This window comes from Dromaius novaehollandiae, chromosome 13 (assembly GCF_036370855.1).
Source record: "Dromaius novaehollandiae isolate bDroNov1 chromosome 13, bDroNov1.hap1, whole genome shotgun sequence".
Taxonomy (NCBI): Eukaryota; Metazoa; Chordata; class Aves; order Casuariiformes; family Dromaiidae; genus Dromaius; species Dromaius novaehollandiae.
Genome location: NC_088110.1, coordinates 14890852 through 14916526, shown reverse-complemented (window position 1 = coordinate 14916526; position 25675 = coordinate 14890852). Strand labels below are relative to the sequence as shown.

The 25675-nt window shown below is 39.2% G+C and overlaps 2 protein-coding genes across 3 annotated transcripts; one reads left to right on the top strand and one right to left on the bottom strand.

Moving 5' to 3' along the window:
* Positions 1 to 3149: 3149 nt before the first annotated feature.
* TK2 (thymidine kinase 2) lies at positions 3150 to 21952 on the bottom strand. Of its 2 annotated transcripts, XR_010391470.1 has the most exons (11): positions 21627 to 21952; positions 20627 to 20661; positions 19636 to 19710; positions 18245 to 18298; positions 16413 to 16502; positions 14280 to 14353; positions 8620 to 8708; positions 8256 to 8335; positions 6888 to 6968; positions 4254 to 6489; positions 3150 to 3731 (listed from the first exon to the last, which is right to left on the bottom strand). XR_010391470.1 is itself a non-coding variant. In XM_064519713.1 (10 exons), the coding sequence occupies exons 1-10, from the start codon at positions 21802 to 21804 to the stop codon at positions 6391 to 6393; spliced, it is 855 nt and encodes a 284-aa protein (XP_064375783.1). In that variant the 5' UTR covers positions 21805 to 21952; the 3' UTR covers positions 3150 to 6390. The 2 variants fall into 2 exon arrangements, 1 of the variants encoding a protein (XP_064375783.1); XM_064519713.1 differs by having other exon boundaries at positions 3150 to 6489.
* An 8-nt stretch (positions 21953 to 21960) lies between these two features.
* Positions 21961 to 25248, top strand: LOC112987649 (chemokine-like factor). The gene is made up of 4 exons (XM_064519714.1): positions 21961 to 22114; positions 22766 to 22924; positions 23565 to 23660; positions 24848 to 25248. Exons 1-4 carry the CDS (start codon positions 22052 to 22054, stop codon positions 24950 to 24952), a joined length of 423 nt encoding a protein of 140 aa, XP_064375784.1. The 5' UTR covers positions 21961 to 22051; the 3' UTR covers positions 24953 to 25248.
* The last annotated feature ends 427 nt before the right edge of the window (positions 25249 to 25675 follow it).

The following is a 25675-nucleotide window of genomic DNA, read 5'->3' as shown; positions in this document are numbered from 1 at the left end:
TGTTGTGTTAATTGTCCAGGAACTCGTAATTTAAGGCTGCAAAACTTCTCACCACAAATGAAGATGCATTCTGAAGTGCTTAGATAACTACCAGCACTACTGGATCCATATACCTATCATCTCATTTTTATTACATTCCTTAGAGGAAGAGTAATTAACAGTAACTTAGACATGAAGAGCCAAGGCACAAGGAAACTGAAGACCACCGCTTTGAATTGTTGCCATTTTATGGGCCTAATTCCATTACAACTGTATTTTTGGCCTTCATTAAACCCTTGTTCAGTTAACATCTACTGTGATAAGTGCTAGAAGTCTTTAAATACTAGTTTCTCCTAATAAGCCTGTACAAAATTGCTTGTCTTCACAATACCTGGCAGGTGTGGGACCTAGATCTTCACATTACCCCACCTGGAACAAAGTTTTTGGAGCTGAGTCTCCCATGTCCAAGAGTTTATGATCAACCTGACAGGGGAGAAACAAATACACATACAGAGGGTCTTCCAGAAGAGACAAAGCACAGCCCTAGCTCACTAACAGATTTACATTGCAGTCCACAGCTCCATCAAATCATAGGAACACTGGTGGAGATATTATGATTAATGATATTAATATATTTGTTTCTGAACAAAGCCCACTAAACAAACAGTTGCACAAAACCCATGGAATATAAAATGGTCACATTCTGAGAATTTAGTATTTGATAATGTTTGTGTATCTGGGTTAAAAAGAAATTTCCCCTTTACAGCAGATTGACCAGGACTGTTAAGCGTTCTGTCTGCCTTTATAGAGGGAGGCACTGTCCACTTAAAGTCTCTTGGATAGTCTTATCTGAATTCCCTATTATTACAAGGACACCTTTAATATTTCTTCCTGTAAAATGGTAGTTTTTGAGGTCTTGTACTAAAAGCTAATTTTTTATTCCCAAATTTCTGGGGTCTCTTCAGGGATAACGCCATTACAAAGTTACAGACTTCTGTGAAGAGACTGGATTTGAAAACCAGTTGAAAAGAGACAAGTCATGTATTTAATAGGCCTTAAGCTGTGTTCCTTTGTGCAACTTCCATAGGGGCAGGGTAGAAGTGGGTCTGAAATCATGTTTGTAAATACAGTCAGACCTGAGAGGAAGAGAGACAGACAAAAGGGACCACGAGATTTCTGGCCCCATCTGCCAGTGCCCTCCCATCCCTGTTGCTAATGACCACTGCACCTTGCCTAATTAACTTAAATGAGAGAAACCATCTAAGTACTGCTGCTAGCCAGCAAGAGTGCTGGCTGCCTGGGCCTCTTTCTAAAGAAGGGTGATTTGTGTTTGTAAAATGCATGCATATCCTCTTGTGAGCTGTCAGCTTTAATTGTGCTACAGCTGGTCCTGATTGACTATGAACTGAATGGGGATTTACTAACTGATTGGATGTCTTTCTATCATAGAGACGCAAGGCCAAGGCTGTTCCCAAATTTATATGCTACACACAACCCCTTCGAACAGCTCAGCTCCTAAGCCTTGGATTAGAGAAATTCTCTTTTGATCAGTGCAGACACAGAGCTCAGCCTGAAGACCCTGGTAGCTGGCGATATTATTCACTCACACAGCCTCTCCCACTAGGTCTCTTAAAATAGTCGTTTTCCCCCTTGGCATACATATCACACACACAGCCTTGCCCTGTCTGGAGCAAAGGTGTTAAAGAACCATAGCTTGGCTTTAGAACAAACTCTTTGCTTTTAAAAGCCAGGAACCAAAAACAAATGTCAGTGCGAGACATTCAAAAAAAATTGGAAAACTGGCAGATATTAAATGAGCAAAAAATTACCATTTGTTTCAGGATCATAAACGAAGGTTTTAAAAACAAGGTAACGAATAGCCTGAGCCACAAACAAAGCAGAGCTGACAGGGACTGGGAACGTGCTGCAAAGCACTGAGGAAGATACATATGCTTCTAACATTTAGAGTTGTCTCAACACAAAAAGATATTTTTTTTTAACCTAAGCACTGGGAGAGTAACAACCAGTGACCTCCCTACATGTTACACCATATTTCTATTTACACAGTAAATTGAAAATCAAGGCTAAAGGGCCCAACCATTGAAAATAAGCAGGCACAGCTCTCTAAGTGAGACGGCTGATTAAATCCCCCAAAGCTCCTTTTCACAGGATTTAAATAGTAAAAAATCTGCAATTAGGAATGGGATGAAATATACTGAGCAGCACACTTGCAGTGAAATTCCTAATACCTTAACACTTACTGCAGAAAGGGAGTAGGGGTGGGGCACATGTATCACAGTTACCAGACAGAAAGCTCTAGGATGGAGCAGAGTATCCAACTCAAAGTCTTTTGGCATAAAAATAAATAAAAGCAAGTAGTATGCATGCAACACATGGGTAACAAACAGAGCTCTTCTAGTCTGTCACTCTCCCATTTGAACTTGTGTATGTACTCAGATAGAGATCACTCTCAGGTGTAAGTTCACACAGCACTTACTAAAATGGTGCTCTGATCCTGATACAGCACAAATAGTTATCACATGTGCCAGCTTCTCTTAAAAGATTGACAAATGAGGACAGCATGTGGATTAGACAAGGCAACTACATTTATCTCATGTAGGAGTGAACCTATTCGTTTTTGTTCTGAAACTAACTTTTCATTTTCAAAAGCTGGCAACTTTCTGTTAGCCCCAATAAGTGCCTCAGTTAGTCAAATACTGTAAAACACCATTTGACCATAATTCTCTCCTTACCTTATTCTGCCTTAGAAATACACAAGATTTGCTTAAACCTCCGTACTCTACAGGAAGGATAGGACCCTCAAAGTCCTGGGAGAGGACAGTAACTTGCTGGTAGAGCCATTATTCACGAGAGGTACAGAGAGCTTCAGGTCGGAATCTTCTAACAGCAGCTGATGGCAGAACCACCAGCCCTCCCCACAGTCTCTGCAGGGGGAAGTGCACACAGAGAGATGCTAGGCTATTTCTAGGTGTGGGCAGTCCTTTTGTGTGCTACATACACAGGCGAAAACAATTTCTGAGATTTCACAGGATCTACAGTCTTGGATAGTCACCTATCCGAAATGTTTAATCAAACAAGTATGATCTCAAACATGCTTCCCAAGCTAAAAGAGACAAAAGTATACAAAAGGCCAGACTGAAGAAAATGCACCTGTTTAACGACATTTTAATTTTTTCCAGTATCTCTATTTCACTTCAAACCAATTTATATGCTGCTACCAGATGTTGCTGATTTGCTAATACACATTGACCAGGACAAAGTAAATATCCAAGTCTAGACAGAACATCCATCTAAACTACATAAGCAATAAAGAAAAGCCAATACAGGAGATAGCACTTTTCATATAGACTGCAGTTAAACCATGGAACGCAATGCCACAGGGTATTATGCCAAAATTTACAAAGGCTCACAAAGTGATAAATTTCCAGAAGAAAAAATCCACCATGGGCCACTAAACACGAACACAAACCAATGGCTCAGGAAACCAAAAAGAGCTAGAAGGGCTTAAATGGAAAGGAGTCACTGTTCCTTAACTTATACATTGTTCCAGTATCCATCTTCTACCAGCTATTGTGGGAAACAGAATACCACAAAGATTGACTGACTCAGTACGGTCATTTTTATAAGATGCTATGTTTCTGTGATTTTCTTCAAGTAATCTGAAACTTACACAGTGGGAATGATTCTCACACCTTCACAGTGCAAGATGTGCTGATGTAAACCTTAATACTCTGTTAGGAGAAGCAACAAAAAATTAATATTAAAAAATTTAATTCATCCCATGCATACCTAAAATAGATTTCAAGATATAGAAATAGATTTTGCCAAAATGTCTGGAAAACCAGTTACGCATGTTCAGACTGTAAGTAAAGACTACATCCTACCTTCTAGGACAGATCTTAGAGAAAAATAAACAAAAAAACCCCCCAAAACCCCCACACAGTTGCAGTTTGTTTATATGATCCATTCCACTAATTTCTAAGTTCAGTATGCCTGCAGAAACAGGGTTGCAGAAACAGGGTACCTTCTGTGTTATTTTGTGCTTTGCTGCCAAATCATTTCCTCTCAGAAAGTCACTAAAAGAACAAAATACACACCAGGATAATGCCAATTGTGCTTTCTTTTTCTCCTCCATCAACTGAGGAAATGAAAGCAAATCCCAGGCTTAAAAACCGCTATTTGTGGTTGTTTTAATACTTTTTATCTACACATCTATAACAGACTGCAAAATATCATACATTTAAAATACGTACCAAGCAACCTGTTTTGTTTTGCTCCCAGTTCTCATTAAATATCCCAAGATTCCTGTACATGAAAGTCGATATATGAAAAATAATACATAACAAAAACTAAAACCATCATATTCTCTGCAGCGTTTACATTTGTAATCTTTAAGAAATGTTATATAAATAATTTATATTCCTTTTATTATAATTTTGACCATCAGCAACCTCCATCCAAATGGCTGTTTTGATATAATGAAGCAAAAGAAGAAAAATTAGAAAGATCTGATCAATAAGTTGCTTTTAAAAGCAAGAAGAAAACAGTAAGTTAAAGATTCTTTGTAGAGAACAAATAAAGTGCTCTCTTCTGCACTGTCAGGCTACCTTGCAAAATATATGTCATTCATTTCTAAAATCCATAATCAAACTGGAGTTAGGAACAAACTGCAGATGACTCAAACTTACAAACTATTTCCTTGGAAAAAAATTGTTTTGGTCTCTTTTAGAAGAAAAAGAAAACTGAAAGTTTCAAGGAGGATTCAAGAATGACTACTATCCCACCACAAATAAGCTTCATTAAGTAAGATAATTACTTAAAATGTAAAATCTTATTTTTTAAGCTAGAATTCTAAAGCTTTACAGCCACTGAATGGCAAAACTGGGTTCGCAAGCTTTAGCATATCAGTTCAGTACTTCACTAGGAAATGCTCGCTCAGTGCACTGATCATTTCTCAATTGTACTGATTGGAAAAAGAATCCCCACCAGATATAAAAAAGAAATGACTGCATTTGCTTACTTTGAAAAAGGTGCAATCATTTCAATTACAGCCATTTTGGGACATATACAACTACAACAGAACTACAGAATAAAAGCAGTGAAGTGATGTATCTCCAAGAACGATACAATCAGATGCTGTTCATAACCAGGTAAAAATGCATGAAAAAGCCAGGTAACTGAAATTACTATCCTTCCAACAAGTACTAACTGAAGTTTTGTTATCTATTTTTAGGAATATTCACTACAGAGCTATGGCAGATGCTCAGCTACTTTAACATAAGTGTGTTTTAAAGCACTGTTAACTTTGCTTGCTCCAATTAAACCAAAACTTTTACGTAAAAGTAATGATATACAATACTTCAGGAATCATTCCCCTCAAATTCAACAAAAAGTTAATATGCAAACAGTCATAAAACTGTTCTATTAAAAGCATTAACTTGAAGACTACGTTCAAGAGGGTAGAGCGGAAATGAAGAGCAACGCAACAATTTAGCCAACATCAGAACAAGAATTAAGTCTCCACCATATTCTTCTGCTCTCCAAGAAAACAGTTCTCCATGAAAAATTCATCTAAAAAGTTAAGAAGCCAAAACAGTTAAGAAAACAATTAATTCTAGTATTTACATCACCATCTGAAAGGAATCTGTGCACTCTGTATTTTCACTAGTCCTCAACTTGGCCATGGTAGGGCCAGTGATTTAATGAAAACTACTGAGGAATAAGCTCCTTTAAAAATCTGGCCTAAAAAAAAAAAACTTAGACCCATTCTGCAAACACCTATTAACTTTACATTATTCTTTTATTGCCACTGAATTCAGTGGGACTGTACTAGTTCACAGGTATCTGCAGGACTACAACTTTATTGTGATTTTATGTAAAGCAGAAGAAGCTTACTGAATTCAATGAAATTACACTAGTGTAAGCAGGATTAGAGTAAGATCCCCTATCTGGAAACAACAAAACTTATTTAAGAATGTTACTTTAACGTGATGTACTTCACTTGCTGCTTCTAATAATAGAGGACATCTCACCTCTCACATGGAACTATTTCTTTTGAATTATGAAAATAGGATTGTCAGTTAAAAAAAAAAAAACAACCTTAGGTTATTTATAGGAAGCAGTAGCAACATCGGAAATCAAGCAATAGCCATATTTGAGCCAGACAGAATTGACACAGTAAAGCTGATGGAGAGCTGAAAAGCATGAAAGAATTAACTTATATTCTGTTTATGAAATCTTTATAGACATTTCATACCAAAAGTCTACATCTTACAAAGCACAATTCTAAAGCATAAACCGTCATATTAGGAAGTACTGCAAATACTCATCGGAATTCCCCCAAAATCAGACTTCATAAACATGACTTAAAATACAGCAACAACAGACTGTCTATAAACAGTGTTGCATATTATATGGATTTAGTATTTGGTCCCGGTTTTCTTCATACTTTTTTATCATTTTCTGCATGTCATGGTCAGCTCCAATAACCTTGAAAACAAGAACACAAGCATTAGAAGTAAGGACCCTGTAAAACATGTTTGATTTTGAACAAAATTGAACAAGATTACCACTGAAGCTAAACTGAAATCCTCCTAGAAATCAGACCAATTTGTTTGCTGTTCAGAGTCTGGCATCCATTGAAAAGCTACAGGTCGGATCCTACAAACACAGTCAGAGTGAACAGCCCCTCAAATTCCACCTAACAGAAAGGCAAGACTTTAATGATATACGCTACAGATAGTTATAAACATTTTTCTGAGGTTTTCCTTTTCCAAATGTTACTATAAAAGCAGATTTATTTACTTTTACCACTACATAACACTCTTAATATTCAAAGAGTATAATCATCTGTATCCTTAAATGGTTATAACTAAAATTATACTCACAAGCACTGGGCAGGAAACTTTAAAAAGTGTCTGTTTAATGAGCCACTCTTCATAGAGCTGATGGATAGCTTCTAAATATTCCTAGAAAAGAGATATTTGAACAATATATACTTAGAGGGACGAAACACATTGCAATTCCAGTATATTCATCAAGGACTACATATGAAAGTAGCATCGGATATTTCAATTGACAAAAATATATAGAATCAGAAGGTTTCTGAGAAAAAGTAATTCTCTATATAAAGTTTTACTCCATAAAAAAACTCAAACAAACAGAGCTGACAGGAGTGCAGAGCTCTGAGCATGTTGTAAGATCAAGAACCATGCTTCTCTCCTATGGGTGTAATCTGGTTTAAGATTTTACAGGGAAGATAAATACAACAGAGATGCAGAAACAAAAAAGGCAAGATTGTAGTGAATATCTACTCAAGGCATTTCCTGTGTCACTACATTCTCCTAAAGCTTCCAGTTCATTTCCTCCTAATTCCAACTCATTTTCTCTAAAAGCATTTCTGCCTGTCATCAACAATAAGATTTTTCATGGAGACCACTTAGCATTTCTCATTTATAGTTATTTCTCCCCTCCCTTAGTAGGGCTGAAAAGTAACACAGTATCTCTTCAGAACTATTATAACTAGTACTTATTCTCCAAGGCAAAAACTTCTCATGACCCAGAATTTAGCTCTTTCTTTTCTCTTCTCATAAATGTTCAGCTAACAGTTGTTAACACTGAACTACACAATAGTAGATAGCCTAATAATATACAGCACATGTTATGTAACTACATTTATTCCTGGTGACGCTTTCTTTAGGAGACTTATTTAAATGCAAGGCCTTTCTGTAAACTATGACAAAGAAACCAATCATTCCATTTGTATAGTTTATTTTTTAAGCATGCTAATGATTTTCAGGAAGTTGCTTGTTTTTAGATACAAGCAAAGACATTTTTCATGCATAAACATCCTGGTAATAGCAGATGACAGGAAATATCCACATAAATCTCTACCATCTGCATGCACAGGTATTTGTGCTTTACTTGGGTATATTTATGCTGTTTAATGACACAAAAGCTACTGGCTTTTTACATCTTAGAGGCATTTATTTGATTATTTTTTCACCTAAACAGTGAGCAATGTGAGAGTGATCTACTGAAACATGACACTTGGGAAAGTCAGTGTGTACAACAGATCACTTTTAGAAAATAGCTCAAATTTAAATACCAAAGTTTTAGTTTGCAATGGAAATAGCACTGCATTTTGGCACTACACTCAGGATATAGTTTCAATATTTAAATTTGTAATCATGATGTTTTTTAAGCTATGATGATTCAAATTCATTGTAACCAGAAGTGTTGAAGGAACTCCTTACCAAAGGAATGATCTTTTCCTCTTCTCTGCATCTTCTCTTTAATCTCTCATAACAAACTTCAGGAGAAGTCTGCAGATAAACTGCCGTAATAAAAATTATAATACTCCTGTTTAAGGATCAGCTTTAAAAGCTAAGAAGAAACCTACTTAAATAGTACAGATGGAAAGGATCCTGACTTAGGTACCACCACTAAACTTCCCTTTTGGCATTACTGCTAATCAATCCATAAATAGATGCTTTCTGATGATACACATCACAGACATTATTACATTGCATAAATTATAACCCAAGAAATATATTCTTTTTCCTCCCAGTAAAGCAACCTTACCCAAAAATGCCCCTCAAGATCCCATCATAAATTTACCTATCAAATCAACCGACACATCAGTGTTGTTCTTGATCCAATCAAACCACTCAGTTAGGACAACGTAATCCACTTCTGGCATTTTTCCGCTGAACAAACATAACAGAAGTTTTCATTCATTGAACGACATGCAGAGATCAAATCTAAACTCATGTATACAGGGCTTTTGTTTTTCAATCTAACTAGAATTATTCCCAATTTATTCCAGCATATGTGAAATAAAAAAAACGGACCAATATTGCCAGCCACATAAAAGATGTCATAAAGCATTGTTCATAGGATCAAAAAAGTCTGAAATCTTTTTTTTTAATAAAATATTTACTAGTATAATGGTTCTATTATTAACAGTTGCAATCATTAATGATTTTCCTACTACAGTCAAGAAATAATTACTTGGTGACTAAGAATAAAAAGACATATTGACATTTATACAGTAACAACAAATTAGTGTCAATGACATTTATTACTAATAGTCTTTACATCAGGATCATTGCAAATATATCTGAACTCCTGTGCTACATACCACCATTAAGGCTTGATTTACTAAGCAGCACAAGTCATTACAGAAACCAAAACAAGGAGCAGTGCAAAAAACAATGACACAAGGTAAATAAAGTTTACTCTTACTGAAAGAAATATTTATGAGAAAAGAGTCCTGAAATATTCAAGATGCTTGAGTTGAGCTCTGTATTCAGAGAGCATAGACAATATTGTAGATAACCATCCCAAAGTTATCTCAATAAGAATATCAAAAGCTCTCATGTAAAAGGGAGTCTACAGATGACATATTAAGAATTAAAGATCGTGGTTTTTACTAGTAATATAGTAACCTGTGAAAACTCCAATACTAAATATTTACATATTAGTAGTTTTGGATTATTCTGTCTTCAAAACATAAGATAGCAACATACTCCTTCCCAAATGTCTCTGCAGTAGAAATGCAAAAAAAATAGGGTTGACAGACTCCTGCCATCTCCAGCAGAACGATTAGAACCAGTTGCAATATTTTAAATAGCACTGAATAAATATTCCAAAGATGTTCTCAACCATTTACCTGGCAACACGCTTTGATCTGTTATATTAATAAAGATAATACAGAAAGATATTTCCACTTAAGTATGCAAGAAAGCAAAACCAGTATTCATACCACTTCCCTTTTTTATCTGCCCACCAGCTGAACACCATGCCTTCCAAAGCGCTCAAAAAAATGTATAACACAATTCAAGGTTGAAATTCTTCTAGTATCTCAATTAGTGTATCTTTCTGGGTAAATCAACAATAATTTTTAAATGTAAAAATACACATAAGTATTGATTCTGCTACTTTTCTACAGGATATATAGGGAAACAGGAAGGTCAAAAGGCATCAGAAATACCAGAAAGCCCCGCCATTCTTATGTGAAAAGATACTTGGGTAAATTCTGCATGCCCTCCCTACAAACAACATGCCTCTGCCTTCCCTGTGCCAGTGGAGTCCACCATATACTTGCATAAAGACACTTGATTAGGCTCAAGACCCATAAAAAAATTCAGGTAAACTGTACTAGAAGGTCCTTTTCTCTTCCAAATTTGCTGACAAGGTTATGACTTCTACCAAGTAAAGCTTTTACTGACAAAGTTCAAATGAATGGAACTAGTTTTCTGTCATAAATAACAGTATGAATTCAAATGGGAAAAAGTGAATTGTTAATGCCTACCACTGCAACACATCATGCACACTTAACTGCACACATTTAAGATTCTTTTATGGTTTTACACCTAACATGAACTTCTTTTTCAGTGCTAAATTGAGATATGCAATCACAATGAGAATTCGGACACTCGTGCATACCTGTGTATGCTTGAGAAGCTCACAGCAGCTACTCATAAATTAAGCCTTCCATCATTCTTGTAAATCTTTTTCTATTTCTTTCTCTGGGAAAAAGCCTGCAAAGCCGAAACACAAATACTGAGTGACACTGGATCGAAGAAGAGCTGGTATTCCTGATATTCCACAGCTCTTCATCCCTTAAACAAATCATTCTCCTATATGAGAAGAGCTTGTATAGACTAAAGATAACAAGGGACTGTTCTACTTCTTAAAGACTGCAATACCTACTGCAACCCTAGGAATACCTTCCCTTACAGAAAAGAAAGCAGAAGGTAACCTCTGATCTTGGCAGCGAGCTCACCCCATTCAGTCTGTGTCTTATTTTGAAGAGGGAATGGGAAAAAAAAGTTCTATTTCATTTATGCATAACTTTAGTGGGCAAACTCCTTCCATACAACTGTTTAAATAATCTCTTCATTGAAGATAGCAGTTAAATAGCTTGAGCTTGTTTTTTTTGATGAAATTTTCAGCAAAATTTACTTAATATTATCTGTCATGTCAGTGCTGGACCTTCCATTAGGCAGGTATAATCCAATCTGTAAAATGAGCAACTGCTACTAGGTTCCCTGCATGCTTTTTTGCATCTTTAATAACCTATATAAGAGTTAGGAGTCACTAACCTATAGAGACAAGAGACTCCTAAGAAACAGAAATGGGGCGGGGGGAAAAAGGCCTTCTGGAAGGATACAAAGACATTTTCCTTTGCAAAATCTACTTAGTTACAGAATGATTTTCAAAATTCTCATGCAGCAGTTGAACATAGAAGCACAGTATATGAAGGGATCTTTATAAGGCCTTTCCCCCATCACAGGGCACTACCATCCTTCTACATAAATGTATCAAGCATAAGTCTGTGTTCTTCCTCTGTTCCTATGATTGCTCCTAATACGCTCTAATGTAGCCACAGCATTTTTATATCTATTTATTCTTTTGCTATTACAGTGTTTCAACTTTAAAAACTCTTTTTTTTTTTTAGTGTTTGCACCTGGCATGCCCATAGATGACAAGCATATTCTCCCAAATTTTCTGTACAAATAAACATGTCAAGCTGTTTTTGTCTCTTAAGACAGGCTTTCCAGTCTCCTGATCATTCTAGTATGAATGAAAACAGCTTTGCACCTGTTTCAGTTTTAGTTCATAGATCATGAATGAGGAGCTAGAAGTGTAAACAGAAATGTTAAAAGCTCTCATAAAAGTACAAAAACAGCAATAATTTCCCTATCTCTGGCTGGAAACCTTTTGCTAGATACTTCCAAGAATCACATTTACCTTTCTCAGGGGTACATGATACTAGCCATTATTTTGTGATCAATTTATATACATCTAGTCTTCAACTTATGATCTTACATCTTTCAGTTGCAATTTCTACAGATTTCATTAGTGTACTCTCGCTCTTCGTTCACAGCATCAGTTCAAAGATTGATCCAACACAAGTAACCTCCTTCCAGCCTGGCACTTCTGCTTTCATTATCTCCCTCCAGCATGGTTTCCTTTCACTTTACAGTCCCCAACTTCTCCACTTTCATGATTATCCATGACAGTCTTCCAAGATCGCCTTGTTAAACATTTAACTTTAGTTCAGACCGACAAGAATGCCTTTGGCTGGAAAAAATCAAGTGTTACCAAAAAAAAAAAAAAAAAAAAAACCAATAGATTAGCCTAACATGATGCATCTTTGGTCACTATTTTGCTTCTTTGCCCAAGGCTTTATCTATTCTTTCCTTCATAATTTGATTGAAGTTTTGTCTACTACTGAAGTCAGATGAACAAACCTGTAGTTACTCAGATGACCTTCCCTGACCCTTCATATGGGGTCTACAGTTATTTTTTAATTACAGGGGTACCACCTCTAAGTAACAATACATTCTACTGAGTGTGAGATTTCACATGCTTTCAGAACTGTGAAATGGACTTCCTATCTACTTTAGTGGTGGTGGTGATCATTTCCATACTATCATTACCATCTTGTCTTTTCCTTATATCCAACATAAGTTTCTTTACTGTACACAGAAGTGTTAGTTTCTAAGCCAAGTCTAGATGATCTTTAAAGAACTATGAGTAGTGAGGACAGGGCAAAGATAAAACATGTAGCAAACCTACAGAACTGCTTGCCACAGGATGCCCTGGAAACTAAAGGTTATACAGGCTTTAAGGAAGTACTGGACAGATTCATCTAAAAGAAATTCACCATGAATTACTAAATTCAGAGGAACCATATTTGAATTAGGAAGTCCCTAAACTCTGAATTATTGGAGGCTTGGAAAGCTACATTCAGAAAGTATTATATATGCTTGCCCTATTCTTACTCTTTTCAAGTACTTTTGACCACCACTGGAGACAGAATATGGGGGAAGATGGAGTTACTGATTTTTAATCCGACACAGAATGCCTATTTTCATGTAGCCCAAATTTTTGTTTTATATATAATACTTTTACAGACCCTTATATCATAATTTGATTTGCTATTAGTAATATCAACTGGCCTCTAGCTTAAACAAAAAACAAAGCAAATGCTTGCTGTCCAACATTAAAAAATGCAAAAATGGCCAAACATCTTAGATGCCTTTAAGAATATTATTACAAAGTTAACACACAGAGATGATGCATGCAGACTTAGCCTACTAGCAACAAAGCTCTCAGTCTGTGGGACAAAAGCACTTTGTCTACAATGAAAAAACAAATCAGTAATTAAAAACAAGAAAGAAATTCCAGTTACATTCCCACTGTATACAGGCTGTGATAAACAGTGTCCCTTCCTGTTTCTGTTTGCCTGGCATCTTACTGTGTCTCTCTGCAAGCATTTGAAGCAACTTCTGTAACAGACTAAGAGCTTATGTAGCACGGTTGCCACCTTGTGGCACGCAGCCATTCTCCCCACAGACAGGGGCAAGAAACTGGTTTTGCCCTTGAAGACCCCTGAAAAATCCATTAAAAAATGATGTTACATACAGTTATCCATGTAAAGTCAGCATTATACAAAAATAAAAACAAAAAAACAAAAAAATCCAAAACAGTGACAATGACTGCATTACTTCAGCATTTCAGCTAGTATAGATGGACAGGTTCTATACAGGCCAGGTAGTAAATGCTTTTTCTATCTCAGGCCACAACCTCATCCCCCAAAACAAAATAACCTGGGCTGGGCCTGTTTGTTCTAAGACTGGCCCAACATATGGGCCATTCCTAAACATATGGCCGGGGGCGTGGGATGTGAAGAGAAAGCAAACAATGCTAATACAGAAAATGATATTTACAGGAAAACAGTTCTTGCTCTTTCTTTACTCACTAGCCTAGCAAGGGGTTGTCCGTCTATTTTAATCTTGCAAAACCTAATTCTGAGCAATAGAACAAGAGGACTTCAATGCTCATTGCTTAGGTTCCTATTTACAAGAGACAGCGATCCTGAATGCTAGGTTGGATAATAATCACTATCTGTCTAGTTCTCCCCCTCCTTCAGTGTTATTCTTTATAACCTCATGGTTTTGAGGTATTCCGTATTTGTTTGCTTTGATTCAAGTAAGACTTCTGTATTCAGCTGGAGAGCAGGTAACTTCAATAAATGGTGTTCTAAATACATGGAGTACCTCTGAAGAATGCTTAAGCCTGGCCCACCTCCTGCAGTTCTTATTCTACCAGTTTTCTTTAAAGATAATGTCAACACTCATTATGCAAAATGCACTGCCACTCCGACATGGACCTGACAGATTTCACAGAGTACTTACATGCAAATGGTCTATTTAAAAAAAATCTAATTAAGCCAAGAAAGTAAAATAGAAAGCCATATACTATACCTTCGATACAAGTTTTCTACAAAAATGTATTTTGCACTGTGAATTGATCTCTCCATCATTCTTACAGAGGAAATCTACAAAATAAAATGACAGTCACTGACCAGTTTACGTTTTCCAGCATATGTTTTTTTTCAAGCTTATATCATACATCATGTCTTTTCCATTATAAAATAGATATACTTTCAATTCTTCCAGCTCTTGTGATAAAAAAATTCACTTTGGGGGAAAAAAACATGACAAACAAATTTTATTAGTATTACTTATGTTCACTGCATTATTAAGCACCTACATAACTAAAATGTTATTCATAAGCAAGTTTCAAAGGTAACTGCAGAAGCATTCAACTCCGCAGTTGTTGAAGCTAACTGCTAACTAAGGGAGGTGGGGAAAAAGCAATCCATTTAGGATTTGCAGACCTGCAGAGCTGATTTGTTGCCATCTTTATGTGTGTTACTGTGTAAACAGCACAGGCCCTTCACTAGAAAAACTACAGCAAGAAAACAACTTAAGAACTGCTTCAAATGATTTCCCTCCCCTTCACAAATGCCAAAGAAATAGCTGTAAGTGGCAAAGTACTACTGCCTAACCAATCTTAGATGCATTCAAATAGAGCTCCATTTTGGAGAAGAAATATTCTCTGGCACACTCTGGTCCCCACTGAACAGGTCAGTCATGGAATAGCTCTTTCCAATCAATTATTCTGCTCATTCATGACCACACAAGCAACAATTGCACAGATTAAAATGCAGGGCAATGCTTGGGAATTTTTAATGAGCTTTTCTGTACACTAGCAAGAGAGTGAGATTTCTATCATTCTGAAAAAACAGAAAAGTACAGGTAAGAAATACTTTAGGAACCAACGGTGCTCTCTCGGAAGCAAGCTCCCAAAATATATAATGTTCAACTTGTACCAGTGTCGATATAAGTCATTCAGCACACATCTGTCACCACAGTCAGGCTGCATTCAGTACAAACAACAGTATGCTGGCTGCTTCCTTCATGAAAGAACAGACTGAGAAAGGTCTTCACAAATCCTCTAAGTAGTCACAAGAACACAAACACACTCTGATACATTTTGGTTGTAGTATCTTTCAATACAGCAACTAAACTGACAGCATTTGGTATCCCTTCTTCAATTCTTTACCAGGATGTATGTATGCATCATATTTACGAGTGCATTCATCAGCCACATCCTCCTGACAACACTGAATACAGATTTAGCAGGCTCAGCCCCAAAATTTAGGCATACTAGAGAAATGACAACTGACCATGTTTCAGTGCAGGAACTTGAAAAAAGAAACAGAAAAGCACTTCCTCTGAAAGCCAAGGTTAAGAATGATACAACTATTCTGAAAAAAATACCATTATTCCTGCAGTATCAGTATCCTACATGAGACTTCTGAAATTTTGCCCTGAAGCAAACTCAGAAAGTATAATGCAAGAACAACCACTAAGGTACAAGAATGCCACTTAAGATGGTATCTTGTAATCAGGGAATGGAAGATCTAGCATAGAAAGTATCAAAGGTGTTCAAAGGCAATAGAAGTTAAAAGATCTTGATAAAAATAAAGGACTATAAAGTACATGAATTGTGACAGAGAAAGAAAAAGTGTCAAGGAAAAAAAGTGTAGACCATCTGAGAAGAAGCAATAGAGAATTTTAGTGAAAGTATTTTGTATAAACACGAGAAGCAATAGCTAACTTTTTGCTAGATAGCATGGGGCGGTTGAACGACTACCGGCATTACCTTAAAGATTATCTAGTGTATGGCCAAGGTTTGAAGTAGCTACCTTTATACAGGGACAGATAAATAAAGACAAGTTGTTGCCATGTGATGATGAAGATACTGTTCGAAGTCTGGCTCATAAGGGTGGTGTAAAAGAAGCAATACTCGTTTGGGGAAATAAAAGCTCTGTGCAGGTAGGAAGCAGATGTTCCACATCTCCTTGAGCATGTGTTGAGCATATCAACGTTGTCTTTGCACTACACAAATTCATGCTCACTGCAGGAACAAAGAATTAATGTAAGCAGTATCTTAATTTTTGGATACAAAGTTAAAGAAAGTATTTGTTACCCATAACTGCACCTTACTACCTCTGTTTTAAATTAAAAGAAAAAAATATATTTATTTACCATTGGTCTGGTATGCTGTTCCAACATTGTAAGCTGTATGTATGTCTGTAATGTTATCCCCCATCTTGATGCATCTTGGTACATTAAGCTCTGGAGTTAGAGATAGAAGCAAAAGGCAGACAACAATTTTTATTAGGTTGAACAGAAAAAAGAAAAAAGTTGTTTATTTCATAAGCTTTTGCACTACAACAGAATTGCTAAAAGCAAAAGAATTACTAAAGCTGCTGACATAAGATTTGACAAGAATTAAATGACTAATTGAATGAAAATGATTTAATTAAATCATTTGCTTTCCACAAAGCACATGTGAGAATTACAATCCCTGTCTTTATTGACATGGTGTACTGAGGATGCTCACTAAATTCAATTCAGGAATTACAGTTACTCTGCACCTGGTACGATCAGACCAAAGTATAGTTTATTTGAGACAGTTTAAATATACCTAGTAATTAAAATAATATATCTGCTATTGTATTTTTGTGCACTGATAGACTCTCAGGGTACCCACTCCATCCAGAAAACTGAATCTGGTTCTACTAAGTATTCATCTGGGCCTCAGAAAAGGCATCTTTTAACAAAGAACAATACAATTGCTTTTTTCCCCTCAAAGGATCCTCAAAGCGTTTCTCAGATCCTCCAGTTCTCCCTGGTCACTTCCATTTCCCCCCCACAGCTTTACGAGCTTCAGTCTATCCTGTAATCCAGAGAAAGTATCTGATTTAAGACATCATTCAGTGTTTATCTGCAGAGGTGACAAACTTAAAAGACAGCAGAATGGCTTCAGCCCACAGACCTGACCTCCTCCTTTTCTCCCTGTCCAAGATTAGAATGAGAAAGCATTCTGAAGCACACAGATTGCTTTAACAGGGTTTGACGTAACCAAGCATGCCCCATCCCCTCACATTTAATAATAAGAATACAAAGCGTCAGCAACTCCCAGTAGGGGAAATCTGCTTCTCCAAAGGACCTATGCTAGCAGTAATGGTGTCAAATACAGGTTTGGGGGTATCATGTGGGTTGACATGTATACGTATTGCTGTGCTGTGTTGACAGCTGAGTTCCACGTCAGCTTGAGAGTGGATATACATCTCATCCTATTTTCTGAAATAGAGGTGTGATTATAAAAGAAGGGAAGACTGACATCAGAAACCGCTTCAACTGTTCCAGCAAAATTGTACCTGCAGACATAGGCAGAGCCCTCAGACTGTTCTCAGAGCACTGAGGTGGGAAGTGACATACTTGTAGAGAATGGTTCCAAGAAGAGGTGAACACCCAAAACTCCACAGAAGCTCTCGAGACCTCCCAGAATTTTACCCTCATCAGCCAACCAATGTTAACTGATCAGATCAACCTCTCACTTTCTGAGGTAGCTTAATAGCAAAAAACTGTAAATAGTGCAATACAAGAAAATTTAGAAACTGGGACAATCAGAGCTTACTCTTCTGTGAATTTCTTTAGCTCATACCCAGTAACAGACCCAATACACTCCAGTAGCCTGTCTGAGCTACCACCTACAATCCCTTTCATGCAGCCAGACCCCAGTGCCTTGATAAAGTTCCAAAATTTTGAAAATAGGTGTTTTCTGAGTACAGCATCCATCAGCACCGAGTTACTTGAAGATCAAGATTTATAATTTTTGCTGAAACCACATTTTACATGCGATGTGTCTAATGCATGTTCTAATCACAGGAAAAGAATTTTGCATCATAAGCTATATTTTTAGCTCTATCAGACTACAACCACACCTTTCCTAACAGTTTTACTGATTGGATTGAACTCATGCATGTCTTTTTAAAAGAACAGTAATTATAGAATTAATTTCTGCCACTTACCAGAATATTATGACCACGAACATTTCTCCATTTAGACACTGGTTCTGTCAAAACCTTTTATATATACATATATATATACATATATATACATATATATATATATACACAGAGAGAGAGAGAGAGAGAAAGAGAGAGAGAGAGAGAGAGAGAGAGAGAGAGAGAGAGAGACAAGTATATACACATATATGAAAAAAAGAGTATTCCACATTAAACATGTTTTAGATTTGAAATCTTTGACTATGTAAGTCTAGGATTATTTTTAAATGAACAAGTAATAACTAAACAAAGTATTCAAAACATGTATTGGACAGCTCATCCCTCTTCAAAAATGGCACCAATCCTGAAATACAAAATGTAGTAACTGATGCTGTTAAAAATAATAAAGCAAAATTTCATTATAAAGCATGTTTTTATTATTTTTAAAACACCAAAATAAAACATTGGCTTGTTTACATAACAGGCTTGGATATAATTCTGTTTCAGAGTCATTTATCAGTAAATCTCCATAGGAGAAAGAATGGCTAAGTACTGCCTGCCTTTCATTTCAACAACCTGCTCATTCCTTCACAAATTAATTTCCCAGAGAATAACACTGGTTAACAAAGGAACCGAAGGTGAAGATCAGTATGCCATTCTAATAATTTCCATTTTAATTCTGTGATTCAAAAAGCAAAATGCATTTAAAACTCGATTAAAATTAATGAGAAAAACTTCTACCCAGAATAGGTAAAATCACAGCAGATTTATCCGATTCCAACGATACTGGAGTCCCAGGCTTAGGAGAATCTGGTCAGATGGAGAAGTTAACCAGCTTTTTGAAAAAAAGTTGTACTATATGCAAATTAAAGTTTGGTATCCCTTGGGTTAAGTGTTATTTACTCCATAAAGATCATTCCTGTTAAATTACCAAACAACATCTTGAGACTTAGCATTTCTATGATAAGTCCTAAGACTTTTTATCAAATGAGCTCCCAGGTCTGCTGGGAAAAATATTAACATCTGATGTACACTGAAACAGTTGGTCACTGAGGTTTGATCTCAATTTGATTTTGTTTAAAATACAGTAAGTTTGCCTTCTCGCTACTCTTGTTCTACAGAATATGAGATCAAATGTTATACCAGCCTGAGATCTCCCAAGAAACAATTCTAAAAGTTTTTTTTTTTCTAAAGCCATCCATTTACTGGGCTCTCAGTTATATGACATCAATACTTTTCATCATTATGACTTTGTCTTTGACTTTGATTACTGCAAGATATCTAAGATTTTATTATGTTGCATAAGAAAGCAAACATGTATTTTGGGTTGCTGCTAATTTACAGACGGACAAACTCTACAGATGAACTGACCTCTTAATGATGTAAATGAACATAAAGCAAATTAAAATCAGTACCTCAATGCTGGTAGTTTGTGCAAAATAGTCCAGGCATGTTGTTTTTCCACTTGCAATATTTCCCTCGATACATATCTGATGAAAAACAGTATCATCTTTGAAAATCAAATATGCTATTGCAAAGAAACAAATGGCATATTTAAACATATACTTTTTCCATACAAAGTGTACTATTTCCTTATAACGTCAATGGACTATCTTACAGGAAGCCTCAGGGGACCAACGTGGATTCTGCAACTCCCCACAGCCACCACTTTCTCCGTCCCTGGCATACATGTACCAGTTGCTCCTTTCCCAGGCAAGCGGCAGCCTTGCCCCGCACCACCCGCACACACAGCCACTCCCCAGCTCCTTTCCACGGCCTGCAGGAGTTTCGGAGGGTCACGCGCTGGGGGCTGCCCTCCTGCCACGCTCGCGCTGCACTGCCTGCCACGCTTCACCCCCGGGAGACTGAGCCTTCCAGTTCTAGTGAACGCCAACTGCAGTAATAATTTCAGCGTCCATTAAATAGATTTCTTGAACAGCAAGATGCATTAAACAGCTTATTTTAACTGGGTAGGTTTCTAAAATTAATGAAGGGGACTTTTTTTTCAGCTGACCTGAAATAATTTACAGCTTAAAATAATTAGATTCCAATTACAGCAATCTGAGCAGAAAAATTTACCAAAAAAAGCCCACAGAGTTGTAGAGGGCAACTAAAATTCTACATACCCAACACTTGACCGAATACTTCAACTTTTCCTTACAGCAATACCATACAGGTCCCTCCTCATCTTACCGTAAGTTACAGAACTAGATCAAACATAGGTTTGCACCGACTTAGACTCAGTAATGGACCCACCATCTGGATACCACTCAGTAAAATACAGCACATCCAATGGCTGCAAATATACTTTGATCGTAATAAAATCAGACGTTTTACATTTTTTCTGCATTTTACATACATTTACATTTTACATAGATTTCTGAAGAAAATGCAAATACTTATTACCCTCTTTTTATCTTCTCCTTTTATCAGATGTTTATCTAGAATTAAAACAAATATAGTTACAACTAAAGAACAGATCTTTGTAACGCATAATTATACTAAGCCTCTTAACTTGAGCCTATTTATTAGGTTTTTAGGTTCTCTATTAGTACTTTTGGAAATATTGACATCGGGCAATCTGTTAACTTATCAGTGGGTAACATAACAGACATGCAGCCTACACGGACCCACAGTTTTTGTTCGAGTCCTGCATCATCCTTTACACTACGAAGAGCCAAACAGCCAGTGCCTACACTACTTTGGCAGAATTTTGTTACGCTTGTTGCTCTTCAGTTATTTGTCATTACCAGGGGAAAAATTTTTTTGGAAAAGCCAAGCAGTCATGGTACAACACCCACCAGCTTCACAGGCACAAGTATAAAGTGTTCAGTAAGAATGAAACTTTAAGACACTGTCAAGACAAGCAATTTAAATGCCTGTCTTGCATCTCAAACTTACATATATGTATGTGACTTTTGTAAGCTACCCTAGGATTATTATCTCCAGAAAAGCAACTCGGGTTCTCCAGTGCCAGGCAGACTGACGCACTGGACGAAAGCCTGTACGACCACCGTGATCAGGGGACTACGGAGGCCAGGCCACGACACGCGAGGCGGAGGTGGGAGGCACAGCTTTGCCCACGCTGCAGAGGGATCTCGCTGCTGCCACCCTAAGAGGCCTCGAAACCGCTCTGATTCGGGGTTTAGCTTTATTTGCGGCAGGAATCGCAGCTATTAGAGAAGAAGAAGCGCTTCTTGCTTCCTCCTCCAGAGTCACCGCATCCTGTTTACTGTTACAGCGCGGAGGAACCGGTTTTTGCAAGCGCGGAGGCCTTCGCCCCCCGGGAGGGCCACGCTGCCCCCCGGGCAGGGCCGCCATCGCTGCCCCCGCCGTCGCCGCCCCCGCTGCGGCACAGCAGCGGCCCCCGCCCCGCCCGCCACCCCCGGCGCCCCGCGGCCTTTACAGTGTCCGCTCCTGCCCGGGCGCGGCAGCTCCCCCGGCGCCGCGCCGTCTGCGGACGGGCCCCAGGGGGCGGGCGGCGGCCGCGCCCCGGCGCTCCCCGGCCCGCCGCTCCCGCGGAGGCCGCGCCGGACGCCGCGCAGCGCCGCGCGCCGCGCGCAGGCCGCGCCCAGCCGCCACATGGCCCATCCCCGCCGCCGCCGCGGCGCGCTGCGACACCGACACGGACGCCGGCGCGGCCGCACTTCCGCCCGCGCGCTTCCGCCACCGGCGGGCCCGCGGCAGGCACCGCCTTAAAGGCGCCGCGGCCTCCGCGCCCGCCGCACGCGCGGGGAGCGGCGGGGCGGGGCGGGGCGGGGCGGCGGTTGGGGCCCCGCCCCCGCCGAGCGCGAGGCGCTAACGGCCGCCCCGCCCCGCCCCGCCGGCGCCATGGGGACGGTGGACAGCGGCTACCCGCGCTCCCTGCGGGGCGCCATCAAGATCGCCCGCTTGGTAGGGGGCGGCGGCGGGCGGCGGGCAGGGGGGGGGGGGCTCCGCGCGGGCGCAGCGCGGCAGTGCCGGCCGCTGAGGGCGGCGGTGGCGGCCGAGGCGCGGCCCCGGCCCCCGGGGCTGGCGGCGACGGGCTGCGTCTGCGGCGTGAAAGCGGAACCGGGGTCTGGGAGAGCGGGGGGGGGCTGCGCTTGACCGCGGCAGTGCCCTGCGGATGCGGTCGTTCAAAACGAGCGTTTCAGGTGTTCGGTAGGGGCTGTGCATGCCGGGGGGCAGGTAAGCGCTGGGTTTTCCAGTAAACCTCCCGGGAGCGGCTTTCTCTCTTGGGTCCCCAGTTCGGATCCCGTGACGGCAGACGTCCGCACGCAGGGCACGCCCGGGCTCACCCGGTTACCGCCGGGGCACCCCCAGGTTTTCTAGGCTCCGAAGAGGCCATTGCCGCAGCTTAGGTCAGTGCTCGGGTGGGCAGAGAAGCCTGGCAGTGCCCGTGGAGTGCGGGCGCGCTGCCGGCGCCGGTGGGCAGAGGCCCGGAGCTGGCCTGCAGTGAGCTGAGAACTCAGTCTCGCCCCGCGCTGCAGGCTCGCGTGCGGCTGCCGAGTGCGCCCGGCTGGGAGGTACGGTGAATACTGCCAGATACTCCTTTTATTCCTTCAGGTTGTGGCTTTTGCAACATTCGTCTGCTTCGTTGCCTCAAGATCCCATGAAGCATATACGGCACTTGCAGTCATGGAAGTTGTCATCACTTCGTTGTTTTTTCTACTGTATTTACTAAAACTAGATAAAAAGATGAAATGGCTCTTTTGGCCTTTAGCTGTAAGTATTGGTTTGCCCTTTTTAAAATGAAGTGTATTTTATGCATTTTGCGATTCGTGCATGGAAACACACATGAAAGCACGTTCACAGAGGATACTTCCAGTCAGTTCTGTCATTATTTCTATAAAGATAAAACGAAAGTGGTATTTCATTGTTGATACCAGTTTTGCCTGACAGAGATAATGTTCTTTGGCATAAATTTTTAAATAGGATGTTTATCACAATTAACAGTCCATCCTCTAAGGAATTTCTTTTGCTTTTCTTTATTATATTGTATTGTCATTTTCCCCCATCACAAATTAAATACACATTCTATTTAAATATTAATGAGCTCTCTTACCTTCCTTTTTTTAATTTACTTACTGTTTTAATCTGTCACATTACACCCAGACTGCACAGCATTCACTGCTAGAAAAAAAATCAGATGAAGATAGGTAAAAAGAGGAGATTTTATCATCAGTGCTCTTTTTAGCATCAAACCACTGGGTGTCACTATAGCTCACAACTGCGTATTAGTTTAATCCTATTTTCATAGTAAGACAACTATTTTTTAATGGTCCATGCTACATTGGGAACTATTCATATTCTTCTTCAGGTATATATTATAGAATAAATATTTTTCTTCCACTGGCTTTTTCAGGATATTTTCAACTCGGTGATTGCAGCTGTGTTTCTCCTAGTCGTGTGCCTGTTTGCGATAATAATCAAGACAAACAATGGGACGCTGGTTGGGGGAGTAAGTAGAATTACTAATGAATTTATTAAATTCTTAAAGTAGGCATGATTTGAATCTTTTGATATACTTGCATTTTGACCGGACCATGAAAACAACCCTTGTTTTCCTGAAATACAAGATAAACTGAAATGCGACAACAGCAAAAAAACAGAAGTTGCTGCCTGAGTTTTTCAGAATTACCTTAAGAGCCAGAGAGGTGCAAAGCTATTGTCATGTGCTGGTAACTGACAACTTAAGCAAAGAGGAGACTTTGTGATAAAGTGCCTGACTGTGCTAGAACATAATTTGTATTCTCAGTAGTGAATAAAATTTATTTTCTCAGTAGTGAAATTCATAGAAATTAAACTGAAGGCAGGAGACTAAACAGATAGCTTGGAAAAACAAGTTTGGGCAAAATGTTTGACATCTTTAATGCTGGGAGAAACAGAATTGCCCTCAGGCATGTGTTCTTAGGGCACAAACTGTCTTGAACTGCTGTTTCCTGGAGAAGCTGACCTTAGCATTTCTCACCGGATCAGATAATTCAATTTTAAAGTATGAACATGCTTGAATAAAAAAGTTTTATATGCGTGGGGAATCAGGCTGAAGGGCAAGAGCTGAGAAAGTCAACTCTGCAGTGAATCCTGAGAGTTAGTGTTTTACAAACGCCTGCCTGAAGCTGTATATTTTTAAAATATTTATATATGTTTTCCTCAGTTTCAAGTGTGTTTCTAATTTAGAGCTTCTGAGGAGACAGGCAGTATTTTTTTTCCTTCTAGGCCTGTTTCTACAAATGCTGACTTGACTCCTGGCCAAAACTATTAAGTAGAGCAGCCCTTAAAGAAACAGGAGAATTTTCATTTTGGATAAAAGCACTGCCATGCATAATGCAGCATTAGCTTAGCTTTCAAGGAGGACACATCATTTCCAACTCTTCAGACAAACCAAACAGAGCCAGGGTGTAGACTGTAGCTATCACATCAAAAGAAAATAACTTATATGAAAGGTGTATGGGAGTTAAATGTGAATGATAATTAATTTATCAGTTGTCTCAAATCATACATATATTTAGAAGGCTGGGACCAGCTTGGAGAGATGGAATCACTGCTTCTTTGAGAAACAGTAGATGAGTCACTACAGTGAAAGAGGTTATAAAATTTAACAGGAGGCTCATATGAGGAAACTAACATTAATGTTATTACTCGTAGGTGTTTGGCCTTGTATTGCTTGTTCTGTGCATTGTAGATGCGGTTGTTCTTTTCCGGAAGATCAGCTTTGGTGGACCCAGGGGAAGGAATTACCCTGCCAGATGAGAGCTGCCATGTTAGCCAAAGAATAATTTCTCAGACATTCATGTTACCGTGTTCTTCTAAAGAATTTGTATTTTTGTGTGTTCACCTTTGAACTTCCTGTGTATTTTTCTACATTTTCACAAGTATTGTTCATAAGTATTACTAATTCTTACATTTAAGTATGTATTTTGAATGTTGCAATTTTGCTGGTTTAAGCATCACAGAAGTGTCCTGCGTTTTTTCTAAACTTAATTAATTTTTAACAGATGAAAACTTAGTAATTTTCTTCTTGTAATAAAAATGAAAATACAAATGGGCCTAAGTGCATTACTTAACATTATTTATTAAATACACTTAAAAGTAAAAACTGCTTGATTTGATATGCCAGCAAACGTTTTGGGGGCAGATTTTTCCACCCTTACTTTTGCTCCTCATTCTGCAGATCAGCCTCTGGGCTGATCGGTATCTCAGGCTGCGTATTTTGTTGCTGAGACCTTTTTGTCCCCGAGCCTTCGGTTTTTTTTGTGGGGTGCAGTGCTGGGAGCGGCCACGCCGCCTCCCTCGCCTGAGCAGCCGCGACGGGGGGGCGGGGAGGGGGCCCCGAGCCTTGGCGGGCGTGAAGGGAGCGGCGCGGCGCCCAGGGAGGCGGCGGTGAATCGGGCCCCACCTCAGCGGGCGGCGGGTCGCTCGGTGGAACAGCAGCCGCGCCCCGAGCAGAGGGCACAGGCGCTGCGCGAGCCGCTG